The following is a 27604-nucleotide window of genomic DNA, read 5'->3' on the forward strand; positions in this document are numbered from 1 at the left end:
TGCTTGCAAAATGTCAAGTAGAATTTCTTTTCCACGGCGGTCTCAATGCCCAAAAGGATCAGTTTCAAGCAATGGCCGCGAATACCGAACTCAAACTTCATTCTAATTTGTATACTTGAAAAACAGATATGATACTCGACAAAATTGTAAAAATGTATCCGAATATACAATTTCATTGTCTTCCAGTCAAAATGTAGGTCAATTTTTTCGAAAAAAACACGTCTGGTGCCACATTGAGATTCATCGGAAAAGAAAACACTTTCGGATGGAAGTTTCGAAAGCGATAAAACGCATGAATTGTATGGAAAAATGTGCACTTATATTTGAATTGGTTAATTTGGGTTTGGACGGAATGTTGAGTAGAAGATGATTGCAAATACAGGATTACCATACATACAAAACTATTTATAACAATTGTGTTTTAATCAAAATCATTGAGATAAACTGGAAAGAGTGAAAGTTTCGGTTCTGATTCAAATAGTCATTTGTAGTTCATGAATTGCGAAAAAAATCGGTTTCCTATCTCAAGTCAATCTTTAGTAAAATAATTATAAAAATGCAAACTCGTTGGATAACCTTGTCGACCATAAACCATTGAATAACCCTAGAAAAGTAACAACTTGAATGTTAAAACAACAAGAATCAATTGCCCAAATAAATGGCACAATAAATTGACTAGATATACAGATGCTGCTAGTGCGTATTTAAAAGCCCGAAAACTATCGAGTGAAATTTTGCTATGAATAGATTAAATTAATTGCGTAAATTGAAGCGTTCTTGTGATGTATGCGTACGTCTGAATATAACAATGATCAACTAATTGTATGTAAATAAGAACTCGAACGTGTGAAACGCATGAGAAAATGTTGCGCAAATTAATCTTAAGATGTAACAGTAATCAATGGCAAACTTACCTTTTCTAATTCTAAGAGGTGAAACCGGAGTACTTGTATCGCCTGCACCATCTGCAATTGAAAAAAACCGATAAATAACAGTACCAGATATTGGAAAACATATTGACTAATGGTGTATTTTAAAACTAGGCTTGAACCTGCATTGGTATCCTGAAGCAAAGGTGTCTGCTTACTTAGATGGACTTTACAAGTGCTTTGGGTAGTTAAAGTGCTTTGTGACCCTATCAGATGAACTCTTAATTGCGCTATAAATAATGTGTTTTGAGTGCCATGCACAGTATCACTTAGCATATGAAATAGTCCCCTTGTTATTGAATTTTATTCGACTTTTGGCGACTTTAACGAGAGTGGGTAATTTAATCTCATTTACCTTAGATATATCTATTTCGTGGTACTAAATTGGGTACGCCTTCTTAATGCGAATCAGAAATAAATATTAAACCCACCATCAGGTACGGTCATTAAGGGCAAAATAAACCATAACTAACCCGATCGTCTATAGGCAATTACTGGACTGACAACGTAGGCTCTAAGAATTCCATTACAGCCAAATTATCTGTAATAGAGCCGAGCAAATGCACGCAAAAGATAAAACAATCCATTGTTGGAGCGTTGCCGGTTAATTTTCTGTTTCGTGAGTCTGACTGTCTGGTCGCTCCAATCAGAGCACAGCACACCTACGCCTCTCCTATAAAATACAGGCCCAGACACTAATTTGCCCCGGAAAGCAGTGATTTATCTAATAACGCTCGCTGCTCATTGTTACAACTGGTAGTAATGACACCGTAATCCACCGTACCATGGTAATGCCCTCGTTTTCGTTAAAGAAGTCTCCATAGTTATCGTTGTACTATTGAATTAAATTGCAAGGTTCTCAGTACCAGATTGGTTCCTTTCCTCAAATACATCAAAGCACCGATTTCAAGTTTCAACAATTAATTACCCTCAAATATCATGCAAACTGCGCCGTGTGCAATACAGAATAACTACCAAGGAATTTACTGATATACACGCCTCTCTCATAGCAACTATGCAAAAAAAATTCACCCTGATACATGACCAGATGAAGTACCATTCGTATCACAAAACAGTAATTGATCATGTAAAAGTATTACGGGTTAATGATATTGCTGGATTCGGGACAAATCTGTGAAGCCCAGTTAAGCACCTACTTCAAGAAATTGGTCGACTTAATCTTAATTCCCATAAGCCAAACATAAGCCCTCAAGTGTCTACAAACAAAAACTAATCCGTTGGTTTCTATCCAAATTCATAATTTTACCATTTTCGGAATATATAAAATAAATTGCATTCGTTACCAAGCTTAGAGCAAAAATTATATGTATGCCATTAAAAGAGTAAATAGCTCTGGAGATGCAGAACTGGGCACGACTACAAGATGTCAAACTCAAAACGATTTTTCAGGGTTCAAATCGAAGGCTTCAAGTGCCTACCAGCAAAAACAAATCTTTTGACTTTCAACTCGAATTTTAAACTGACTCATTTCCAGACGCCAGCGCAAAAATCGAGAAATTATTTCTTGAAACGAATCTGATTTCTTCCATTTTCTTGTTGGTTTGGGATGTTTAGAGGAAGAAATATGTGGAGAATACTCCACATTCAGTTTTCCATGTCCGATACCGAAAAATGCGGAAATAGCAGAAAAAATTGCAAATAATGAAAGTCAAGCTTTGCAGTGAAAAATATCATGATATCAAGAAAACTTAAAAAAGTTTCTAGGAGTTCAACACAAAATCAACACAATAGAGTGTAAAAATACCAAAATTTCCAGAAACAGACTGTTTTTAATAAATGCTGAGACGTTTGTCCAAACTCAAGGGAAATTAAGCAACTGTATAAAAGTGTATCTGTCCTCTAATAAAACAAAAATGTTTGTAACGCTTGAATTAGTTAGCGCTCCAATTGATACTAATAATGCCAAACAAATCTATTGCAAGTTGAAAAGGAAGCAGATGCAAAAATTCATAACATTGCAAATAGACTGAAAATTTATCTAAAATCAAAACTTCAACGATTTTGATAATTTTCATTTTACATAACAATGGATAATTCTCAATTCATAACATTGCAAATAGACTGAAAATTTATCTAAAATCAAAACTTCAAAGATTTTGATAATTTTCATTTTACATATCAATGCATAATTCTCAATTCACTCTCATTTTATAATTCTACAGATATTTTGGAGAACTGATTTTTTTTTAAATATCATAATCCATAAATAACATCTAATAAACATCTAGAACACTAAAGCTGATACTATTCGAATGTTGAATAATTTTTCTCAAAATTGCATGAGTAATTCCTGCAGAAAATGTATTTACGAAAGTTAGCGGAATCAACTGAATGGGAAGTAATGTGTGCAGACTTTACTAGTTAGAGTTTAAAAAAAATGCGAATTAATGCAATTACAAAATTAAATTATACCCAATAGAAACCCAGCAGGGGATAATGACCACACTTAATCGTAAATATGTCTTTTCACAGATAATTTATTAAACGAATTGGGGTCCTGTTTAAATATTTGCTGACAATATTTAGCGTTTTTAAAGTTCGTTTGCTCTTCGCACCTTTTATAATTGACAATGGCTGCTGCATACGCCAAAATGAATATTTACTGAGTAGGTGTAAGCCATAACGATCTACACAGTTAGCACTGGAGATACTTGTATGCATTGGTGATGAAATAATTAGCGACATTTTATGCGTACTGATAAAATATTAAACCAGCAGAATCTGTATATGTTATATTTAATTGATGATGTCAAGACTGGGGATTCCTAAGAAGAAATATGATAACGCCGTTAACCAATAACTGTAAATAAATATCGTCATTGAATACCAGCGGGAAAGTTTTTCGAGGAAAAAATGGCATGCAAATACAAAGTTTATTCAAAATTGAAACGCAAAAATCAGAGATAAGTTCCACACATTTTGCCTCTATCCTTAACGTAAAGTAACAGCAATAAAACCATCACTATGCGTATCAGAGGCTTGTTGCCAATTTATATGCGTGTTATAAATCCAATGTTGAAAAAATCCTTGTACTTATCTGAATTGCTGAAAAGCCAAACATAAATTATGACATTTTTTGCTATGAAACCAGGAATTGCATAAATCATCTATGAAAATTAACAAATTAAGCATTAGAAGGCACTAAGCTTTTAGAATAGGACTTAGAGTAGAAAATAAATAATGTTGAGATATCAATCTACTCAAACCACAATATACTATTTGCTACATTATTTACACGGCGCAAATTGATAGTTGCTAGAACAGTTTTTCTCGAATGCCGGAAAATGTTGGTGAATCCTGCAATACATAAACCACAACTTTCGTGGAATACGGGTAATACTATTTTTATATTGGAATTAATTGCCAGTTTCAAATTTTCAGACTAAATCTTCAGGTCATCACTAAAACATCACATCATCAGTCTGCTAATCTGCACGAGGGTGCAGAAAATTACCATTTTCTAGACTTGTTAAGTAAAAACTCTACTACTCCACTCAACTCTCTAATAGACCTAATGATCTTGCAAATTGCCACGTATTTTAATCACAAGTAAAATGGTTCAAATAGTAATAAGCTCGACCATTTCCCACTGCGATGAATTCTATCTCCATCATCTAAAATCCAGTGCATGATTTGGTGATTAATGTTAAGTTAATGCTCTCACAAGAGCAACACTATGAGCCATAAACCTGATGCGCTGCCGCTTAGTCGTCTCAGTTTTACTGCTAATTTTCTTCGTTTAACTCAGTTACGATCTATAAAATTCTTCCGAGCGGAAACCAGAGTTAAATAAAATTTCATAAAATTGGTTTTATCAATCTTTTGAGAGTGTTTCTATTCAGTTTGTTTTATGACTCCACAGCAGCAAGTTGTTGACGGCATTCGTCAGAAAGTTATCTACTCCACATTATTTTATATAAAAAATAGTATTAATTGCTGTACCTATTTAACCATTTTTACAGTTGCTTATGAAAGAAGTGCTTGAACACGGAAATAATGCAGGTGTTATCTGCGTTTTTCTAAGTAAGCTCTTGAAAAACCATTTAAACCAACTTTAAAAACTGTAGCAAAACTAATTCGTAAACTGATGTAACATTTTTGTTGCTCATGTGGAAGTTTATTTTACTAATTAATTTTTCAAAACAATTTTGTTTTTCAGTTCATTTTATATTCCAGTTTTGCTGTTTTTCCATTTGACCAAGCTCAAACCAAGATAAAATATTAGGCAAGGAAACCGGAAGCAATATTTTCGCCAATTTGCTTAGATTTAAATCTGATTAGAAAGCAAAAGTGACAGATTTTTCAAATCAATTTTACCAATATATTAAAATAAGCATAAACAGCTTGAACCTATTGTAACACAAATAGATACCAGATACTACAACCAATTTGCATACATTGAGATTATTCTTTGTGTAAAGCTGTCAGCAGGAAGATTAGATCACCAATAATCTATTGCGTGAAGATGTTAGGGTATTATCTCTCTTCTCCTTTAAAAAAACTTTAACAGAGACTTGCGTATCGCTTCGAGGCTCAACAGATAAAGACCGTTTGTTGACCTTCCCCAAAATGGCGAAGGCTCTTAAGTTTTTATCTTGAGAGGAAGAAACTTTATCGAAATCAACCACTAAAGACTATATTTAATAATATCATTTTGAAGCCAAACGAAAAAAAGGAGCACTTTGTTGACCTTCCACAAGAGAGAAACAAACATGAACGTGGAAGCCGTCAATGGAAGCCTACCCACTGTGACCCGAGACGGATTTCGTGTGTGGTCCAAACGCAATTCAGTGGTATTTTTTTCAAGGAGGTTATTAAAAATATAAGTGTTCCTTTCATGATTTTTTTTATAACATAATCTGTTTACTTTAGTCAGTGCTAGTGGTTTAGATTAGATATTTGAGAACACACGAAGCGGGCTACGCCCATATCAATATGTACAGGATAAATCGACTTCATTTCAAAAGAACCAACGATTGAAGGTATTGTTTAAAAGAAGTTTTCAACCATGAAAGTAGTAAGTGCTCCTTTAATGGGAAATAAAGCAATACCACCTATTTGCCGCATATCAAGCAAGCTCAAGGCAGCTTTATTAAATATTATGTTTCTTAGTAGACAAAATAAAATGCACCTTTGAGAAGCCCATAAATCAACAAAATAATGAGGTGTGTCAGATGTGTTTTAATTGCTTAAAAAAACCTAAGAGCTCCATGCCTCAACAACTGGCAAATCCTCTATAGTTGGCAAAGAACATTTGGGTATTCATGCATCCTAAATTCATACCAACCACTGTGAAATTGCTGTCAGGTTGGGCAGTTGTTTTGGCAGGTCGTACTACCTTAATTCAATTAAAATATAAAATTGTAACGTGTTTAGTGTCTATGAGGAAGAACACGATTAAACATTTTAATTACTCTTACAGCGTTTTCAGAAACAGAAAATATCACGCTGACTGATTTCAATTAGTATTCATAATTGTAAACATGCAATTTTCATATAGCTATTGTTGAAATCATGAAATCCGAATTGTTTTCGACGATGTAACCATGTTGATGAAATCTAATTGCGTTCAGAGTACATGCAAGTTAACTATGAACGATTTTATGGAACTGAACTTGTTCTGTGCAAAATTGTGTCGCTTTCTTTTACTGAGTGAAAACACTAGTTCCGACAACATTTCCAAATTATAGATTTAGATTTTTTGATTGATGAAACAAAGGGAAGAACTGTTTTAAAATCTTCGATCAGTCGCTCATTAAAAAACCACCTCTAACAAACCCAGATGGGATGATTAACTTAAAGCCCTAAATTCAAGTGTTCGATATCCCCATCATGTGAACCGAAAGAGTCCTTGCCTTAACTACATAACAATGTTTGCATCTTTTCGGTGTTTATGCATTCACACCCGCACATCATACAATTATTCTTAATGTGAGAACTGAAAAGGGGTTTGAACTAATTCCTTAATTAAGTTTCGTCAGTAATGGTATTATTATTGACGTATATCGAGGGTGAGTGGCATAACACCCGGGCACCCAATTTTTAGTAACGCTCGACGGGTTTTCCATAATCGCCCATGGGGCTTTTATTGAATTTTGCTTTTGGAATACTAAATAAGGTGATGGTTCATTTGCAGTGCGATCGAAGGGCGTCAAGCTAGGATAACTTTTTGCAAATTTGCGCCACATTCTTCTCGAATACTAAACCGAATAAACTAACTTGGTATTATCCGAATTATTTAATTCAGTCATTTATCTTTCGAATGAACGTGTATGCATCAAACGTAAATTTATCTTTCAAGTTTCAATTGCGCGCCATATTTATTTATTATAAATCTGGGCTTGTTTAAATACACAGTTGTTGTTTTAAGTGGTATAGATATCAGTTCGAGAGGAATATTTTCACTGATACATTGTATATTTACAATGCAGCGAAAACATAGACATCGTTACTTTACTTTAAACAAAGATACTACCTATTTAAATTGCCTCGAGTTGAGGATAATTTCGTTCTATTGATGTAACAACTCGAGATCGGTGTAGTAGGATGGATGACTTTCGTTTTTTTCTGTTGTTTTAAATTGTAAATTGGACAGGAACTTATAATGTGGTTTTGATTAAGTTTAGGATTATTTCGATAATGGCAAAAGGACCAGTTGGAACTGATAAAAACCAGGTCTTAATTTGTGAACGCGTGGTCAAAGTGATTGTGATAAGAAATGAGGCAGCTGCTCATGTCCATCTTTTCTACACCGATACGACTGGAAAAGGTCCTTCAGGTTAATTATAAACGGTCACAATAAGTTGAATTCTATAGATTTCGCCCTGAACTGAAACTCACTTATACTCTCCACGAATTTAAGGTCCTTAACGTTCCGAGAATCCACTAAAAGCGACATGTAATCAAGGAATTTAGAGAATTAATATACAGAAAAGGCTCTCGTGAAATGAAGAAAAAGGACTTTGACTGAGAACGATTTGTTCTGGTATTAACAACAATGTCAAACCGAAAATCTAAAAGGGTCGACAAATTCTTAAGAAACAATTAAACTGACCACTGCCCTCTCTACGTTGAAAGAATTGTATAGGAATAAAGAAGCATTGAGTGTAGAAAAGCCGCAACAATTTTGAGCAACAAAGCCAAATATTCTATACAAACCTATTTTAAAAAGTATTACAAGTTTTAAAAAGTGATAATAAACTTAAAATGTTTCGAGGTTTAGTGCATGGCCAATTGTTAACATCGGAGTTTTATTTGTTTGATTTATTTGATTTGCTTGCATTGATTAGTTGGAAACTAATAACCCACAAAAGAAGTTGTTACAAAAAATTAAACATACACAACTAAATAGAACATCTTCATCCGATAAACAAATCCAACATTTTTAGTTTACTATTAACATTGATAAGTATTATTTGGTAAAAATTGTGGGTATGGAGAGATACGGATTGGAGTTAGCAATATTGTTCTGTCGTTTCTATTAGAGATTCTAAAGAGGCAGCAAATAATTAGTACTTAAATGCACAGAGTCTTTATTATTCATAAATCTGGGGGGCACTGACAATATTGAAGATTTTAAATATATAGAAATCCCATTTCCTCTTGGATCGAACAAAAAACCTAAGTTCATTCCAGAGGTGTATGCATTTAAAAATAATTCACTTTTTTTCATTAATACATTTATTTAATTATTATTATTAATAACTTTCTTGGGAGAAAAGAGTAACACGTAGTATAAAAATTCGAAATATAAAAATTCTGCAAATGAGTCACTCAATACTAAATCTATTACCACTTTTTCATTATTCCCTTTATAAATATGCCTAGCACTAATTTGCGTAAACAAATCTTTCCTAAATACCTTTGCCAAGTTCAAAATTCATTCATTTAAAATTTGAATAAGGTAATTTGCGGTTCAATGCCATCGGATTATGTTTGCCTGATTATCCAATAATTCATAAAAAAAACAAATGAAACATAGCTATCTCAAATCAAGAAATGTAATTCTCTAATGGGCTCCTAACCGAGCAAATAAAAAAAACTTTCATTATGAGCAATGCCCAATTAGAAATAGTTCCACTAACCAATACGAGATTAAGGATAATTGTGAAATACATAGATCAAGTCCAAGTGAACCTAAAGCAAATTATGCTCGATGCTGGCCAAAGTTTCACAGCAACAAAAATGTAAAGTCTCCACTTTTCGTAACTTCCGTAGCGCCATAACATCGCTCACATCGACTACGTTAATGTAATGGTATGTTTGTATTTTTAGGCATCCCGTCTTCATTACTAAATTTCTACGTCGAAACCACTTTACTTTTTCAGTTTTGTTTAATTGGACGTATGTCATAGAAATACTCGCGTCTCTAGTATGTTATGCATTATGTATAGACAAAAATAGCCATGACCTTTTTGAATTGTGTCCAGAACACTAATGTTGTCTTTAGTTAGGTAGTGATGTCCAAACAAGCACAGTTTTCCGAATTTAATTTATACGAAAATTAATTTCCCTTAAAGTTGATATCATTCGGCAGGCCAACAACGTGTTATGTAAATAATAAAAAACGTAGTTTGCATACTTATATACATATATGATTATTTAATCAAATTAATCCTACAATTTCGCAATGCTACAGCGATAAGATCTGATTTTGTATTAATTTACACGACATTCGATTATCAAACTGGGTTCAAAATCACTGGTTCAGCACCGCCTGCGTAAATAGGCAATTAAAAATCTAGGCTGTTCAGTGAAAAGTTTTTTTTTCAAATATTTACATAAACGATGTTGCGTAACCACCAGATAAATTAAAAAAAAAGAATGTTCACTTACTAATGAGTCGACTTCAGGGTCTGCTATATAATAAGGTTTCTCTTGACGTATCTGAAACAAAAAGCTCAAATTAAAATTCCATAAAACATCAAAGCTGCGGCAAGGCAGGACTTTATTATAATATAAAATACGTGGTGTTGGTACCCTGTTATTTAACGGCAGTTTTCTAAAGTGAGGGAGCTTGATCGTACGGCGTCGATAAAGTCGACTATTCGTCAAGACGTTATTACATGGAGATCGGGTCCTCCTCCTAAAATCCACGTGCCCCAACCGCTTTTTGTCCCATTCTCATATTAATTATAGCTATTTTCATGTGACTTTTAGCATATTAGCTTAAGTATACCTTTTATACCTCGACTTTGGGATATAATATAGCTGTCTAACTCGAAACAGTTAATCAAACGATTTTTTCAAGTTTGTTCATACATTTACTGCTGGTGAAGGTACTTTAATAATAATATAAATAAAATAATCCAAATTAATAAGCTAACAATTGTGAGTTATTATTTGCAATTATGGTTAACAGTCGTGGCACACGGCATTGACTCAATTATGAAAACCATGTTCGGAGTTTTGCATTCAAAGGTACAAATATGTTGTTGTTTATGATATAATGGCATGTCACCGTAGATAGTAAGTGCAAATATTTGTTTATACAGTCTGCAGTTATTTATAATTCGTACGTCATCTTCTTCTACGAAACAAGAAATGCATTCATAATTTTAGAATGAATTGCGTCCTGATACGTTGTTTTTGACTATTTTCGCTTCGTATATAAAATTGCTGCAGTCTGAGAATTAGAGCCGTTGTCAAATTCTAGTGGATTAGAACTGATAATTCAAATTCGTTTTTCAAACACAATATTTTTTTCTCTTTCGGATCTTAACAGGAGTTAATTGTCTCATAGAAGCTACTATCATATCCAGCCTCAAGCGTACCTGTTTCCTAGTGGATTGAAGGCTTCTTAATTGTGAACTATTACGATCTCTTAATTAAGAGACAGATTCAGACACACGTTATGCTAACAAGCACATGCAGAACGCTCGCTGGTCCTTCGAGCAGAATTTGTCGGCTAATATCAATAGTCATTATTAACACCAACTAAAAATCTCACTCAGAACAATTAGTTTAGTTAGTTAGTTACATATTTGGCAGATAAACATTGCTAGTAATTTCCATATGAGTGTAAATGGGTTAATTTAAATTGCACTTTGCCTAATTGGCACAGAACTGATTTTTGCGAAAGTTTTGAAAAATGATAGCAGGTCAAACAGTGTGTAAGAAGATTTGAATGACTTGTGGTTGACTGTCAGAGGCTTATGGAATATTCGGATAAAAGCTGAACTTTAGCCTATAATTTCGGACAGATGCCGCCCACACAACGGTCGCATGGTCCGTAAACAGTGTAAACAGCATGAGATCGAAATAAATTCGGACACCTAAAATAAGAAGCCGATTTGAAGCCCACAAAAACTTAAAAGTATCTTTTTAGCCGAGGCAGTCCCGCTGCGTTTCTTCATAACCGCTGGCTGGTCTGTTTAACTTGCTTGGAACCTTCGGGTTCAAAATCACCTGCCGTTGACGCGGCGTGCTAGTAATTTATAGCGGGCCCGTAAAATAATTTATGTCTGACTGTAAATATCCAAACAAGAAATTTATGGTGCATATTCTTCTCGTGCTATCCCGATATGCAGAAAACAGCACGAGTTGTTACTTTTATGACCATCGGAAACATCCTTTGTCTTATTAGTGCCGGTTAATGGGATCCGGGGTGTTCTATGACTTCGCTTAACGACCGTTCATTTATTTCTGATGAATACGTTATAACCACCACTTGATTCGGCCAAGGACTGACAAACTTATTCACCAAAGTGCATAAGTAGCTAGTTAGCCAAACAGAAAAAAGTCGCAAAAACATGATACCCTAATTTGAACTTGCCGTGCATGCAGCGCTCAAATATGCAGATTATCCAGCCAAATCGATAAGAAAATTTTCTTTGCAGTTACGTTTTATTAAGGTGGATTGCTTTTCGTGACAGCTACAACTAGAAAATAGCTTTAATTTCAGTTTTGCTTCCCTTCGAATTTTATCGACACGCTACTATTAGCAGCAATTAAGCCGGCTTTTCAGATACTACATTTGAAAATGCTGTAAATTATTAAATAACGGCGAAATGCAAAGAAATATTTGACGATTTACAAATACAAAACCTGCATGGCTTAGCAACAAATTGATCTAGTATTCTATGAATAAATACTGGACAAATAATGTATTTCTATATCCAAATGCATGCATTATAATATAACCACCCTTGAATTTACTTGCTTTTATCAACAGGTAATATGAAAAACAATCCATTGCACATCCAATTATCAAGCTTTAATATGATCAGGTGTAAAGATTTGTTGTAACAATGTGTTGAGAAATTGGAAAAGTTGATGAAAATATCAAAGACCTACGATTTGGTGTAACATTAATTCGCTTTTAAATAGTTCTTTTTCATTTTTGTTAATGATGTAAATTTCCTTTTTTTTTGTTCCACAATTCTTGACCAAGTCGTCATTTCACACATATTATTTATTTTTATTTTTGCACTTTACACATAATCTTATGGTATGGCCACCCATGGAAACTTCTTTCTTCAAGAATACCCCTTCATGATTTTGAGAACAAGCTCATATATGTGGTATAAAATGTGCCCAGAGAAAGCTTTTGTATTCTCAGCTCTTTCAAACCCACTCTTTTATAGTTCCAGTACACGTGGTGTTTAATATGCTTATAAAATGATGGCCATAAAACCTTAGCCACTAGGTGTTTTTGACATTCTTAATGTCAAACAGTTAATGCGTTTTTCTAAATTGCAAACCTGAGGATTACTTTAATAAAAATATGATACATTTAAGCAAAAGGTGTGGGTTTGACAAGAACAAAAGACGTTATCAAATGAAAGCGATCGGCAATAATTTTTCATACCAGCCACTAAAGTTGAGTAAAGCACAAATACAACTTTGGTTGTTTGTCGACCTAATAGGAGTGCAACTTATAAAGTGTAAACTTTTGAAAATTGGCCATACAATCTAATCATCTACATCTACATTTTGCAGCTAAATAATTCTCAATCGAAAAGTTTGACGGTTTTTCTTACATGTGTGTAGTTCTCAATTCAAGAAGCAGCTGCAATAGCTATATTTAATAGATTTCGACGAAAACATCAAAAATAGTATTTTAAGATTTATCGAACAAAGTGATATTTAAGTGAACAACTTAAACACATTGCATAACATTTTATCGCATTCGCAGGTAACTAAAAACAATCGCAAGGAAAACGTGGTTTCGGACGTAAACGGTTATAAACTTTGTGGAACTAGATGATATTGAAATCAATCATTTTCTTAACTCAATACTTCGGCAACTAAAACACATTGGCACAATCGCCACATGTTTTGGCGCATCTCAATGGAACGACAGATAATTAAATCAAGGCACAAAAATAAGGAAACCATCTTCGAGAATTTTCGATGCAAACATTTTTAAACTTATGAAGTTACTGAAAGCTAATGAAGCTAATTCTGTACAAGCCTTGTACAGAAAAATAGCGAAATCCCAGTAAACCAGGCAAATTTGTTTAAAACTCGTCGACTTTTCAATTGAATGAAAAAGGACAGACAGCAAACGACAGCATATGGTAAAATCGGCATGGTTTTTGTTGCATAAACTTAGTGATGCGTGCATCTCGGGCCATTGTGAAAGACGATGTTCATTTTGCTAGTAGAGCCGAAGGGCAATTCGGTGAATACATGGCGGTCCCATCCCCTTACTTTCCTCTCTCCAGGGGTTTAAAACAACAATTATAAAGAAACGCAGAGGTAGGTAGGCTGCTGAAACCGGTGCGGCCTTTTTCACGATTGAAATCTTTGTTCTGCCAATTCGTTTTCCCTTGAACAGATCAAATGCATCTTTGGGAAAAGGTAATTGCGCAAATTCAACGGTTGATTTGATCAACTCAAATCCTATATGTGGCTTGAGTCATCACGGAGGCCATTATCAAATAATCAGATTTTGGATAGATAAGATAATTTCATTTGCTTCTCTATTGGTCTTAGATACGAAGGGGCCGTATGAATAACATTAGAACTTGATCGGGTTCATATCATTTTTAATTTAATTGGGCTGGCTAATCTTCAGTTTGAAACGATGGTAAAACAAACACACGTCTAGTTTGTATTGGCTGGAATCGTTTTAAAGGCGGGTACACTTCATGATAGTTGGAACAGGAAATGTATCCAATGTATTTCTAATGATATGACCACGACATCTATCAGATTATTAATTTTTAGTTTGTGACAAGAAAATTACAGGTACAACACATATCAATGGAATCTAAAGGTAAGCTAATGAATGCCCCAGTAGCTACAATCCGACATCAATATTCAAATTTCCACATAAATTGGAAGCTATCGTTCGGTTGTGATATCTCACATTGATACGTTTTTTATTGCAGCTAATTCTTTTGACGCCCAGCATTTTTAGTTCTAACTTCAACTACTTGAGGTTCTCTAATAAGTTTTAACTCGACCTGAAGACTTTTATAGTAAACAAGGCAGTAGCTTTTTGGAGGTTTAATTATATTAAAACTCGTCAGTTAAATAAAAATAAGACGCGTTCCCATTAGCTTTAGAATTTTAATTATCAAGGTATTGAAATAATGAAAAAATAAAGTTAGTTTGAGTTCAAACGCATAGTGACTGGTTTGGTAGTAACTTACTGTGTGGACGCATCAGTCGGTATCTTTGCCATATATTAACCATGATTTGAAATGGATAAAATAATGCGAAAACAGACTTTTAATGGCATAACGACGAACTTGTATTTTGCTTCTATAAACACCCCAGCATCATTCACAGACTATTTCACAGCAGACTTAAAATTCTTTTAACTTTTAATCAATTTTTCTGATTACAATCTCGTTATTTTCGTTATTCATTTAGTGCAAAAAATTACTGAATTAGACACGCAATGAGGCCTCGATTGGATAACCAATACAATCAAAGTACCAAATTCACCTAATTAACTCCATTCACGTAGTGAAAACATTTTCTAAATGTATATAATATACGTACCTATACCGTGCTCGTTGTTGTTGGTCCTAATTAAAAGGATAGACTTGCGTATGTAACACAGTCCATTGATTATATCTTAATTAAAATTTGTAGCTAGACCATTTACATATTTCTATTTGACTGGCCTACATTTTAATGAAGCTTTCCGACAGAACAACGTTCCATTTAAATTACGACCAAGTTAAAAGAATGTAACACTGATTATGGGGCCATTTTCAATTAAACTTTGTTTCTTTAATGTGTTTTGTTTATTTAAAACGACGATAAAAAGGCACGGTAATTATCCCTTTCAGTTTCTCTCGGTTAGTTATTTATTTTGATTGTTGATTGTCTGCTTTATGTGATCGATTCTGTTAACAAGCGAATCACTTATGGTGGCATCCATTATAACACAACAAATTGAGAACTATTCAAATTATTTCAGGCTTTTTACTCGATCTGGTGTTTGTTTGATTATTTTGATGCATCTTCTCGACTTATTCTAAAATTCTCTTCGAGTTATTCTAAAAGAAACTCTTTCGAAAGAATAACGTCATCTAAATTTGCTTCAGCATCCGTAAAAGTATTACAAACATTGTTTCCTGAAAAATCAACTGTTTGGAATGGAGATTTCAGTGATTTCCCAATAAACCTGTCGTTGCTCCATAAAGCTAGGCGTTTTGAGGCACTTTTATGAAATATTATTTATTTATTTGGGATAATAAATTACACTGCCTGTTACTAATTGAAGTTAGTGTAAACATGTGGTTTTTCTAGAGCTGGATAAGTGCTAGACGTATTTTCGAGTAGGGATTGGATTACATGTGCGCTGCAGATGCTCGTGGGGCTCATCTCAGTCCGCTTTGGTAATCGGGTTCGTTCTGTTCTCGTCTTTTTTTCTATCCGCACCGAATTAATGTCTGGTGTTGGGTTACCAGATTATTTTAGGGCAAATATGAAATTTTCAAGTCACTGATATATTTATGCTCCTGCCCCCATCAAAGATAAACTAAAAATTCGTTATATTAGACAAGAACTAATAGTATTATCCAACTTTGGACTTGGGAATATCGAAAAATAAAATACCTAAGCAAAAAATTGATTAATGCTAGAGAAGGAAAATAAACTTTACCTAAAGCTTTAATTGAATTGAACTTCGTAAATTTATGTTTATTTTTATAGGCAAGATTTACTATTTCAGTTGTGGTATATGATAGGAGAACGGTCGTTATGAAAAGTCCCTCAAAAATTGTCTATATCAAATCCACAAAACCGGCCTTCTAAGTCTTGAATAATAACACAGAAATTTAGTAATAATATTGAGACTAAAACCCGCGCTTCAGCTTTGCTCATTTAAGTGCAGTATGTTTTGAATCATTTCAGCAACGTTTTTTTTTTAAAGAAAAAAAGAAGATGACGCTTAAGTAACTAAAAAACAAAAAAAAACAATAGTAGTAAAAAACAGTAGTTCTTAATTAATTCCACACTTTTTCGTGTTTTCTACTACTCAACCTTCAAGACTACTGCCACAAAGTCGTTTAAAAGCTCATTTTTCAATAAATATTAACCCCACAATTTAGGAGACCTAACGATAAACGAATTGCCACATTCAGAGAAACTACCATTTATCAATTACCCAGTCCATTCTTTGGGATCCAAAAAATATCTGTTATTTGGGCAACTTTAAAACGACTGGAACCACCTAAACAAGTCACATTAAAACGCTTGTGGTTTAGCAGTAATTATAGGTCTGGTAACATCTGTCCAACAAAATTGCTGCCTTGCAACCGAACCACTAAATTATTTTATAAAACGATTTTGTCACTTGTGCGTTAAAGCATCTTTTGTTAGAGGTGATTCTTTAAAGTATTGCATTTGAAATTCCCTTAATCATGTGGTTATTGCAGACCTGCTTATATCAGTATCTTAATTACGATCAGTATTTACATTTTAATGAAGCCTGAGCGATGGAAATGTGCAGTTTTGTATAGCGAATTGATCGATCGAGGCCTTAACGACAGAATGTGGGATGTGGGCACATTGAATGAAACAACATGGTTTAAATTTAAAACTCCTGAAATAATTGAAATAGTTCCTTACGAAAATTATCGCAACATCCGATGGAATTGTTAAACATCAAAATTAAACTACCATTTATTAAGCAGCTCACTTCAAACTTGCTATTCGCTTAAAGAAACAGTTATATTGGTCAGTCGGTATTCAAAGTTGTTCTAGTGGGCTTTTACTTAAAAAATGGGATGTTTTTCTGTTATCTTTTTGCAACCGGCATAAGTAAAAAACAGTAATGTGAGCACGCAAGGCACATTGCGGTTCCGAAACAACTTAGTTAAATCGTAATCGCCTAACTCGGTTCATCTGCCATGAAAGAACCATTCATTGTACACGCAAACACTGGGTCAGTTGTAAATCCAAGAGAGTGAGGTTCAAAAGTGCTTTATATTTCAAGAAATGTGAATACATATGTTAAATTATCCATATTTTTTCTACAATTACATTTTTTAAATCTATAATCGTTCTATAGAATCTATTGACGAAAACGAATAACCTAAGGCAAGATGCAAAGAGAAGCAAAAGCAGCGCTTACTGAAACTTTTCCTCAGAAAAATCCGATAGAAAATGTTGTTTTGGGGATTAACTGTTTTGCACTTTTAATATTTAAATTACTGGCAATTTTTTTTAGTCTAATGATTAATGTGATTGAAATGTGAAATGTTTTTTTCAGCAATTTCAGGATATTTCTGGAGTTCTTTTTTCTGCACAATTTTTAATCTGCAGCGCTTTTCCAGTCTTTCACTGGAATCTGAGTCTAATTATCATCGTCTATGATTCGCAATTATAGTCGTCGAGCACTTTATGCGGTTGAAGCTAAATTATAATAATCCATATCAAAGAGAATCAGTAAGGTTGTGGTTGGACAAGCGGTTGCGAGAACGACATTCACAATTATATCAAACCAGCCCGTATTATGAATTTAAATTACTTTCATGCCAATTAGTGTTTATCTTGTCATTTATGATGTGTTCATTAATTTTGCCAGTCCAGTTCCAGCGGAATTGTATTTTTTGTTCTTGTATTCCATTTAAGTTAAGTGAGAGAATTAAATGATCCATTTTTTACTCGGGATGAACACGAAGGGTCCCAGTGTAACGGACAAAGACTAATACGTCTCCAATTAGCATATCGACAAATCAATTTGAGCCGAATGAACGTCGTGTATAGAAAAATGACGCAATAAGTCTTAATTTGTTCAGGTTTTAAGATAACGCCCAATTAGAGGGGTCACTTATTTTAAAAGTTTTATACGAATAAAACTGAGTAACCGTTATCTGTCTTCACCATTATGACCATTGTGTGTGTTCGCAACATTAATACTTATTGCAATGATTCACATGCGCATCTGCTTTATAACGACACCAATAAAATAGATAGATAATTCTTATTATTTTTGTTTCGCGTTAATGCTGAAGGATGGATTGAGACGTGCAGACTATGCAATAAAAGAACATTGATTGTGACAAATGCTACTCAGGAATTTCTTGATAAAGCACTAATTATTTCAACAAAGTTTTGGTTTGAAAAAAGCTAGATAATGTATAGATAAATTACACCCTAGAAATTCGTTAACGTAAAAGCAGCTTGTGGTGGCTACACAGGATGTAATGCAGGTACACAGCTGAAACCTTGTGAATAGAATGCAGGCTAACTTCTTTTGTTAAGACTTAGACCAAACTGGATCATAAGCTTTAGAAAAGTTTGCCGTTTCTCGATCTGAATACAGGGTCGGACGAACATTATATTAGTTCAATGGCATCTATTAATAGGAAAAAGAGAGTCAAACCAAATTTTCTTGGTGGACCATTAGGCTGAAAACTGAAATCTGAGTGCGGCCTTAGATTAAGTGTGATCATTTATAGCGTTAATAGTTTTTACATTAATGTTTGAATCGCTGCTAAAGGATTTTTTTACACGGTGATTAAACACGCAGAAACGTTGAGTTTATTACTTTTTCTAATACTAAATTGGAATCCTCCAAGTCCATCTCTGCCATTAAAATTCAAGCTGAAGAATATGACATTCGGTCTGGGACGGCTTCGATATCGAAACCTGTGCCGTAAAACCTCGCTGGCACCAAAACTAATTTCATTGCAAACACCATTATCGCACTGCCGAAATTTTATGTGTTTTCTTATCGTATGTGAGGCTGTTATAGAGACCATTGTTAAATACCACCTTTCTCAGACCAGGCTCGTAAAATTTGCCACAAAATCGGGGTGAAATTTTATGTTATTTGGCCAGTTTGCTGTTTTTAGTTGGGCTAAGAAAAAACGTGCTTGTGATTAAGATCTCAATCGTGTTTTCTACACTTACTCGACCAGTAAGCATAATAAGAGAATTCACATGAAAACGACCACAGGAAATGCCATTAGTGTAGTGGTTTGTACATATTTGAAGCTTATGCTTAATCGATAATGGGACACAGTAAGAACCGCACGCCAAGCAAAAAAATTAAGTTGAGACCTACCAGCAAATTGCTTTCCAATTAATATAAAGACGTTTTTAACTATTTTTTGTGTTAATTATCGAAGGAGCATCTGGATGAAAAATGGAAAAGGAAATGAAAAAGTTCTAGTGATACTTAGCAAATAAAATAATTTGAAACAATGTAACAAACCAACTGCCACCAAAAAACCTGTATTTCCATTTTTTAAGGACAATTAAGCGTTGTGTGACATGATCGTTAGTTGCATGTTATTAAAACGAAAGTGAATTTTTATTAACAAATTCTCTTGATAGCTAAGTAGTAGGTCCTGCGTGTTGAAATCAAGAATGTTCAAATATCACGCTCCATAATAAGACACATTTTCATGTAAATTAAAATCTACTTCAGGGCCTGCAGATAGAATTGGCAGTGTGTGGGTAGTGCATTAATGTTGCTTACGTTAATTCGCAGAAATGTACCTGATGATCAAAATTGACGTAATTCTTCTTTAACTGATATTTTGACCACTTCCAAGTCGAGCTCCATCACTCGAATACTCAAATCCAACTTTGTTATTAATTATTATCTAAAACCTAAATGATCGATGCGTAGATTATTTGCATGGAAGAAGAACCTGTTTAATTTGCAAACAATTTCAGTTTCAAAAAGTACAATTTTCAGCGTTGTAATAAAGATATCTTTTGGTTGGAAACCCGAAGGCATTCTGTGGCGCATGCATATATTGTTTATCAGAAGAAAATTGATAAAGGCACTTCAGAAGTGGCTCTTAAACTCTAAAAGTCAAAGCAGATAGGGGACGTTCAAGACGAGTCTGTAAGTGCTGCGCGTATAGACGGCAATTGTTGCATTTTTCGTGTGTGTGAACAAAACGCTTTTCCCATTAAAGGACGAGTTTTGCCGATGTTATTTTCTTGATGCATTCACACTGTCTGTGACTTTAATCTACCTAGGGCTAAAACAGTTTTGTTCACAAATAACTACATCTGGAGGCATTATGCAATTTCTAGAATAAAAACCGATTCCAAGGCGAATAAAAATATAAACCCATCTTTCAAATGATGTAGACTTTTTGTTATTCTCACATAAAACAATACAGAGCCAGTTGAAATGCAGCTAATAGAAAAATTCGAAAAGTAGAAAAACAATACGTCACGTACAAAGGACTAGCCGATTAGTAATGCAAAAAACTTATTAAAGTTTAGTATCAAAGTATTAAGTATTAAAACGAATTACGCTAGACACGTCCGTAACTAACGGACCATCCTTATTTCATTTGGCTTCAAACGAAGCCGCTTCGAGCAACAAAGTGCGAGAAATACACTAATATGAATAGCAAACGCAGTTAGGATCCCCTTTTTGCCGATTAAACTATAAAACTTACAATATCGATGTCATTCCACAACCGCAGAAATTGTAACATTCTCCTTTCAAGGAACGCGAACTGTTTTTAAAGGGAACTTGATAGATTCTTAATTGATCAGTTAGCTTCTTAAAAACGCGCCTGGTTTTGTCTCAGAGGTTTTCCGAGATGACCAAATTGGAATATTCAATTTGAGTTTTTAAATTCAGAGAACATTGTTTATGCAATAAAAAAGAGTGATACTGAATTGGATTTAAGTATTGTTTTAAACACGACAAGAAAACCACGTAAATCGGATAGCAACTGTGAAAAATATGATTTTTAGTAAAATTTAATTTCGCAAAAAAATTACAAAAAACTAATAATTAGTGGTCAGAATAAAGTGCGAATCTATTATCATCGGCTAGTTTAGCTTGAAAGGGACATTTCCAGAAACCTCTGGGTTAAAGTTCAGCGGAAGTTAATGATTTGATCATTTTTAATTATAACTCAAAGAGTGTATTCATAGACATTAGATAATAAAAAAAAATAAACCGCACAACATCTCATTTCCATATAAATCTCAATATTTAATTTGTTATTGAAAATATTATCGTGATTGCCATTATCCATCTGTAAAAAAAATATATCTTTACAAGTGACATTTTAAAATAATTTATTAAGGTAAACAAAAACATTTCCAAATAAATTAAATAATTTAATATTTATCTCGCAAAGCGAGCCTAATACAATATATTGAATACTTTTCACATGCGTCGTTCGCTTTATTAAAAAGGCCAATGGTAATGCACAAAATGTAATAATAAATAAACGCACCCACTCATGAATATTTAACATTGCAGTTGTACTAAAATAACAATTATTATGTAATTCGTTTAAACGGCAATAATTATTAAACGTTAATTGTTTTCGGACAATCGCTGACTGGATATTATTTAATGTATATGCCGCTGGAATTGATTTTGAAAACAAAAGCTTTTTTCTGGTAATTCGCCACACATCTATATGCAAACGCAAGTTATTATCAGAAAGGCGGTATTTGTGTTGAAATCTGGACCGATGTTGGACAAGTTGTTAGGTATTCATGAAAGTAATGAATGAGCTGAGCTACTAATTACACCCAATAAACTTAAAAGGCCCGAGCATTTTATGAGTATGTGTATTTAATGGTCAATCAAAATATCATTATATTTATCGGTGATATGCGCCGTGCTCAGGATCCGCGGCTATTGTGACTAAACTACTAATATTTTATTATACAACAACCCACCGAACGCATTATTTATGCAGATCACACGCCGTTTTTATTTAATAGTTTGATAATATTAAGATGCCATGAATCAGTAATTAAAGTTGGAATGTTATCAGGTTGCCATATAGGTTATTTAATAGCCTTTTTGTGTATTTTGGGTTTAGAGGATTAATTACGTATGACGAGATTTTTATCAAAGACAATTTTACATGTCGGAAGATTCTTCGAAAACGATTAAAACTTAACGGGAAAACACACATCTAACGTAATCGAATATCGTGATGGAATGGTTAATATTGTTTAGTTGGGAAGGATTAGTTTACGGTTAATTTTGCAGATACAAAAGATCCACTTTCTGTGTTAGAAATGTTTTTAGAGAATGCAAAAAAATAATAGTATTATATGCTTCATTTTTTTTAAACAAATAAAAAAAATAAAAATAAACACATTTAATATTATAATTATTAACATAATAATTAAATAAAAAATAAACATGAACTGAAATCTTTAATTGTCAAAACCACTGAAAAACACATTTTCATTATGAATTGTTGGCCCAAAACTGAAGGAATTAGATTAAAAAGGCTAAAACCGTCCACTATCTACATGTCCATAGGTCGTATAGTCGCGCACCTACCAGCACTTGGTCGTAAAATTGATAATGTAAGTTCTTGACTCAATTTAATCCATGTTAATAAAACTAAGTCTTTGCCGGTCGCTGATGTTAATCTTAATATCTACATAAATATTCCAAAATATTTTATATTTTGCTAGGAACGCAAACAATTTAATGATTATTCAAATTGTAATCCAAAACCGTATAAACATCTTAATTATTGCTTAGGAATTTGGTTTTTTCCTCAAAGAAAACCAGATTGTATAAATATCGGCAAGCTTCCGTAGTCATGCTAATGACATTTCTTAATCTTTGGCTTATAGTTAAGAGAGTGATTGCCCTCAAATGTTGGCACGTTAACTGGAAATATATTAATGTTAGCAAATATGCAGACTCACCGGCGCTGAACACATGTGGTTTTAATTTGCTATAAGAAACACCCACCGAGAAAAAAGTCTGAACGTCAAGTCGATCTTTGTAGGTTGTCTTGGAACGGGGAAAATAACACTATCGTCTTGTTTAATGTTTTCAATGCCACAATGGTAAGACGAATTAGAAACGTGCATGTTTTGCAAAAGTGAGCCTCGAGTGGTTCAAATATAATCAGAATTATTGCTCGATCTTTAAACGAAAATTGTACCGATCATTTATTAAAAGGTGAAATTGATATTAATGAATTGAAACTAAACTTCAAGTCAGTGATAGGATATCGATGTGAAATCACTTCTTAATATAAGCAAAATTACTGTCACTTTCAATGATCGGGAGAATCGATTTGATTATAAATAATACCAACGATTTCTAATAATTCTTTATTTGCTTGATGTATTCCTTGCCCTACAAATCGATTACCCACAAGACAGCTGCCAATTAACGCCAAAAACTTAATCCCTTATTTTGAATTGTAACGAATATTATCTTCTACTTAGAAAAACATAACTCTCGAGGTTTTTACACGGCGAATAAATTATTTTTGATCTGAAATCATCAGGAACAATTCATTCTGCCATGTCAAGTTAAGTAGTGTTTAACAAGTGTATGATTACGAATTGATCTGGAGATTATTCCATAGTTTGTTTAGCGACGAGCAGGCAATTCACATCAGTTTGAAAAAAAAAATGATTACTGGTACTGATTTGGACTAAGATGTTTTAATTACGAGTAGTTTACATACGACTCACACAGATTAACTGGCGGATTTCTGCCATGAGATTAATATATTTTCTTGCTACAACTGTTTCTCCCCTCCCGTGTTGAAAGTTGTAACAAGTTTACACTTCACTTTTTCAATGAAACGCGTGAATTGTCAAAAATCGCAAAATCAATTATGCGAGAACAAAGATAAAATTACAAGCAAATTCATTACCCTCGGAAGTTTGAAGGTTTTAAGTTGGATGCACCACGTCTGCCGAAAACAAAGAACAACCCCATCATCCACCCCTACACTCATTATTCGTGGGTTGTAAAACGCCGTGGCTCGAGTTTTAATAGTCAAATATGAATGCCTAATTCTAAAATAATACTTAATTGTGCCTCTGTGGAATACTGTTCAAGCGGCCAAACTTCACGACAAAAGCATTCCGTGTGTGGGTAATTTGATACCGTTGGTCGCCTTTCAATGGAACAAAAGGCCTCAATTGAAATTCTACAACTCGTACCTACGGTGGAGACAATTAAAAATCACAAATTAATATATCCTGTTGATTCTTCGAAGGTCTCAGATAACAGGATATTTAGGAAGTTTTTGTTCGAATATACAAGAAACATCAGGTTTCATCTGAGCAAGCGGATTCAACAATCGATTAAAAGGTTTTTCTTAACAAACTGTGAAAACACGATTGCATTTTCTCAATTAACGAGCTTTTGAGCTTGAATGAATTTTGGGCTATTGGACCATTTTTACAGTATATAGCTTTAAAACGGATTTTATCAAAATTAAGCTGGAAATTGGCAAGCTGATTACTACACTGGATTTCACAGCGTTTGCGTAATAAACTCCAGAAATACAGTTGCATTCGAGTAATTCATGCTCTCAGTATGATTTTTTAACTTCATTTGTCATATGGTCATTTTTGCACTTGAAAAGCAGATTTTTCAAACATGACAGCGGTAAAAAAATTTTAGTAATCGATTAAAGGGAGTTTTCTTAGTTAATTAATTTAGTTGAGCTTAGTATTGTTCAGACAAGCGGATTACTAGAGTCGCTTTCGAAGGTTTTCCGCAATAAACTCTGAAAATACGATTGCATGTACTTAATTTCTGATATCAAGATATATTTTTAAAGCCTGCTTAAAACTCAAGAGTAATGTTTTTTAAATAGTTTGATTGTCGGTAGGAAAATCGTAAAAATATAAAGACTATTAAAATGGGGTTTCTTAACGATTATGACAATTTTGTTGCATTCTCTTCCTTGCAGTTTTTGAAATTAATTTTTAACCTTGAGGAACGCACTGTTATGTTGCTACTTTTGCACTCAAACTTTCTAAATCGATTTTTTCGAAATCAGTCTGAATATCCGGAAGCCAATTACTGCAATCAATTTCGAAAGTTGCCTGATGATGAACGCCTTATCAAAATTTGGAAATATGGATGAATTCGATAAATTGCTACTTTCAATATCGATTTTTGAACCTTAGGGAACTTTTTATTAGGTAATTTTTGAGCTTCAAATTTCAAGAGCAAACTTTTTCGAAACTATCTTGGATATCGGTAAGCAAATCGCAAGCAGGCGATTAAAAAGAGTATGGTTGACCATTAGGAAAATTTTGTTACTTTCCTTTCGTTACACCGTTTGAGGCGAATTTGGAACCTTGAGGAACTTTTCGTCATTTGACTGATTTTGCGCTTCAAACAAGTCAAGTCCATTTTTCGAAAAACAGACTGGGTATTTGCAAACGGATTTGAGCAATGGCGTCGCTATGAATATCCAAATGAAGATTTCAGTGTTAAAATTATTTTTGGGGAGCAACTATTTAATATTTATAAAATCTACAAGGTACATTTTAATAATACGTAGCATATTTATACGCTTCTAGTTATATTCTAACAAAAGATGAGAAAGACACGTGTGCTCGTGCTTTTGCCGATTTTTCCAAGAATCATCAGATGTTGTGTGATCAGTGAAAAATGTACACATTAGAAAATTTCTTAATCTAACCAATTAAACTTCCACGTACCCCAATGAAAGCCTACAAATTAATGGTAGCATTAATTTGCACCGCAAACATCACTGAAATAGCTTGGTGCGAGTGGGAATTCCAGCGAAGAAACTTGTTGAACCCGAGCAGATTCTTACTTCATTACCGGGAAAATAATTGGAGACTGCCGGTGGTTATCTTTTTGCAATGTTGAGATTATTTCTTTTATGATTCCGACCGGACGATCTGATTTCGAAATCGTTGGCGATCTTTAGAATTATTAAAGCACTCAAATCGTATGCCAATCATTATGATTGTCGACTGGCCAGGAAGACGGAACCGAGGGACAAGTCCGGTTGCAACAGGTTGCAATAGTCAACAGCTAGAAGAGAAAATAGCAACCGAAAAGCACACTACTGCAATAAATCATTCTATGCCAATGCACATTGGAACCGTAACAGCTGTTCTTGGTTAGACAAAAGACGATTCGCCCCAGCTATTGAATCTCTTAATGATCCAATTTACAGACGAAAACCTTTGCCCTCAAGTCGAATTCGTTATAATTTGACCACACATTTTTAATTAGTGGTCCAACGGATTCTCACATAATAACCGGGCAGGGTTGAAGTGATTTATGACACCACCTCAATTTTGATACATTGTGTTGTTGGACTCACTGTTGTATCACGTGTATTATGGGTTACGGTGCTGTCCGATAGAAACTCGCTTTTTAAACCGGCTCTAGAAGTCATTAGTTGTGAAAATTATATAAAAAAACTGTTTCTTAACTATTGCTCATATTTGAATAAATCAAGTTGAAACATAGTGCCCTGTACCTACCACATGTCTTAATACCTCATGGCAAAATCTCTGTTAATAAATTCAGGCACGTTCCAAGTATGACATAAGAATATCGGCTTGATATGATTTAACAATTGCATCGCATCTGATTTGTTTAAAATGCATCAGGCGTCGATCGAAGTAATGGATCATTAGTAGCTATAAATAATTTCAATTACGTATCGGAAGGAAAGCTAAACTAAACTAATCTATGTGGAGATGTTTTTCCGTTGCCCATCATTTTATTTTTAAATAATAATATAAATTAACGAGTTGCCATTGATGTCAGAAACAACAGTTTTTACTATCAGCACCAAAAAGTGGTTACTTGAGTCCTTCTCCCAGATTAAGCAATAAAACGAGTTTTGAAAAACATATAAAGAAGTAGATTGAACAAGACCAGTTAGTCAAGCATGTATGTGTTTTATTAATGTACTTAACTTGTAAAAAGTTTTGATCAGCGCGTTTGTTGCGAATTACAATGAAGTCCTTCTAAGGTCAAAAATTAAAAGTCAATATAGAATCAATTACTGCGTTGCCGAAATTTAGGCAAATTATTGAGAACTTAACGTGAAATGAAAGCATAGTTAGTATGACGCTAATAAGGTGAAAGAAAGTTAATTGTATTGTACAGGATCTTACACCGATGCGTTGTAAACGTATATCTCTCAAAAAGGTTCATTTAGTAATGTTAGTGTCTGAAAATATCAAATAAGTTTGCGTTTTTCCTACATGCATTATAAAGCTTTTCAGTTCGAGCATTTAAAATTGCATGATCATGCTCGTAGTAGTTGAGGCACTTCATCTATATTTAAGAGAAAAAACCGACAAATTTCAAACATTTCCTAAAATTGCATAATTGAACTGCTGATCTTGAGCTTTAAAGCCGCTCTTTGTACTTTTAAACAAACACCAATATTGTTGTTTAAGTTCCATCCTTCTCTTGCAGTTCTAAAAATTATTACAACTTACAAGTGTATTTCTATTTATTG

General features: G+C 33.7%; 1 protein-coding gene across 9 annotated transcripts in view; it reads right to left on the minus strand.

Moving 5' to 3' along the window:
- LOC109543812 (homeobox protein homothorax) overlaps nt 1–27604 on the minus strand; it is a 250340-nt gene that overhangs the window by 166835 nt on the left and 55901 nt on the right. For all 9 annotated transcript variants that reach the window (XR_007281844.1, XR_007281843.1, XM_019913687.2 and 6 more), the window contains 2 exons: nt 9786–9836; nt 915–965 (listed from right to left, as the gene is read on the minus strand). Coding sequence is in view for 7 of the 9 variants with exons in the window: in XM_019913687.2 (XP_019769246.1) it covers nt 915–965; nt 9786–9836 (102 nt within the window). In the remaining 2 variants the exon portion in view is untranslated. The remainder of the gene's footprint in view (nt 1–914; nt 966–9785; nt 9837–27604) is intronic.

Source organism: Dendroctonus ponderosae, unplaced genomic scaffold (genome assembly GCF_020466585.1).
Source record: "Dendroctonus ponderosae isolate FM_Combo_2020 unplaced genomic scaffold, Dpon_F_20191213v2 Dpon_F_20191213_6, whole genome shotgun sequence".
NCBI classification, from domain to species: domain Eukaryota; kingdom Metazoa; phylum Arthropoda; class Insecta; order Coleoptera; family Curculionidae; genus Dendroctonus; species Dendroctonus ponderosae.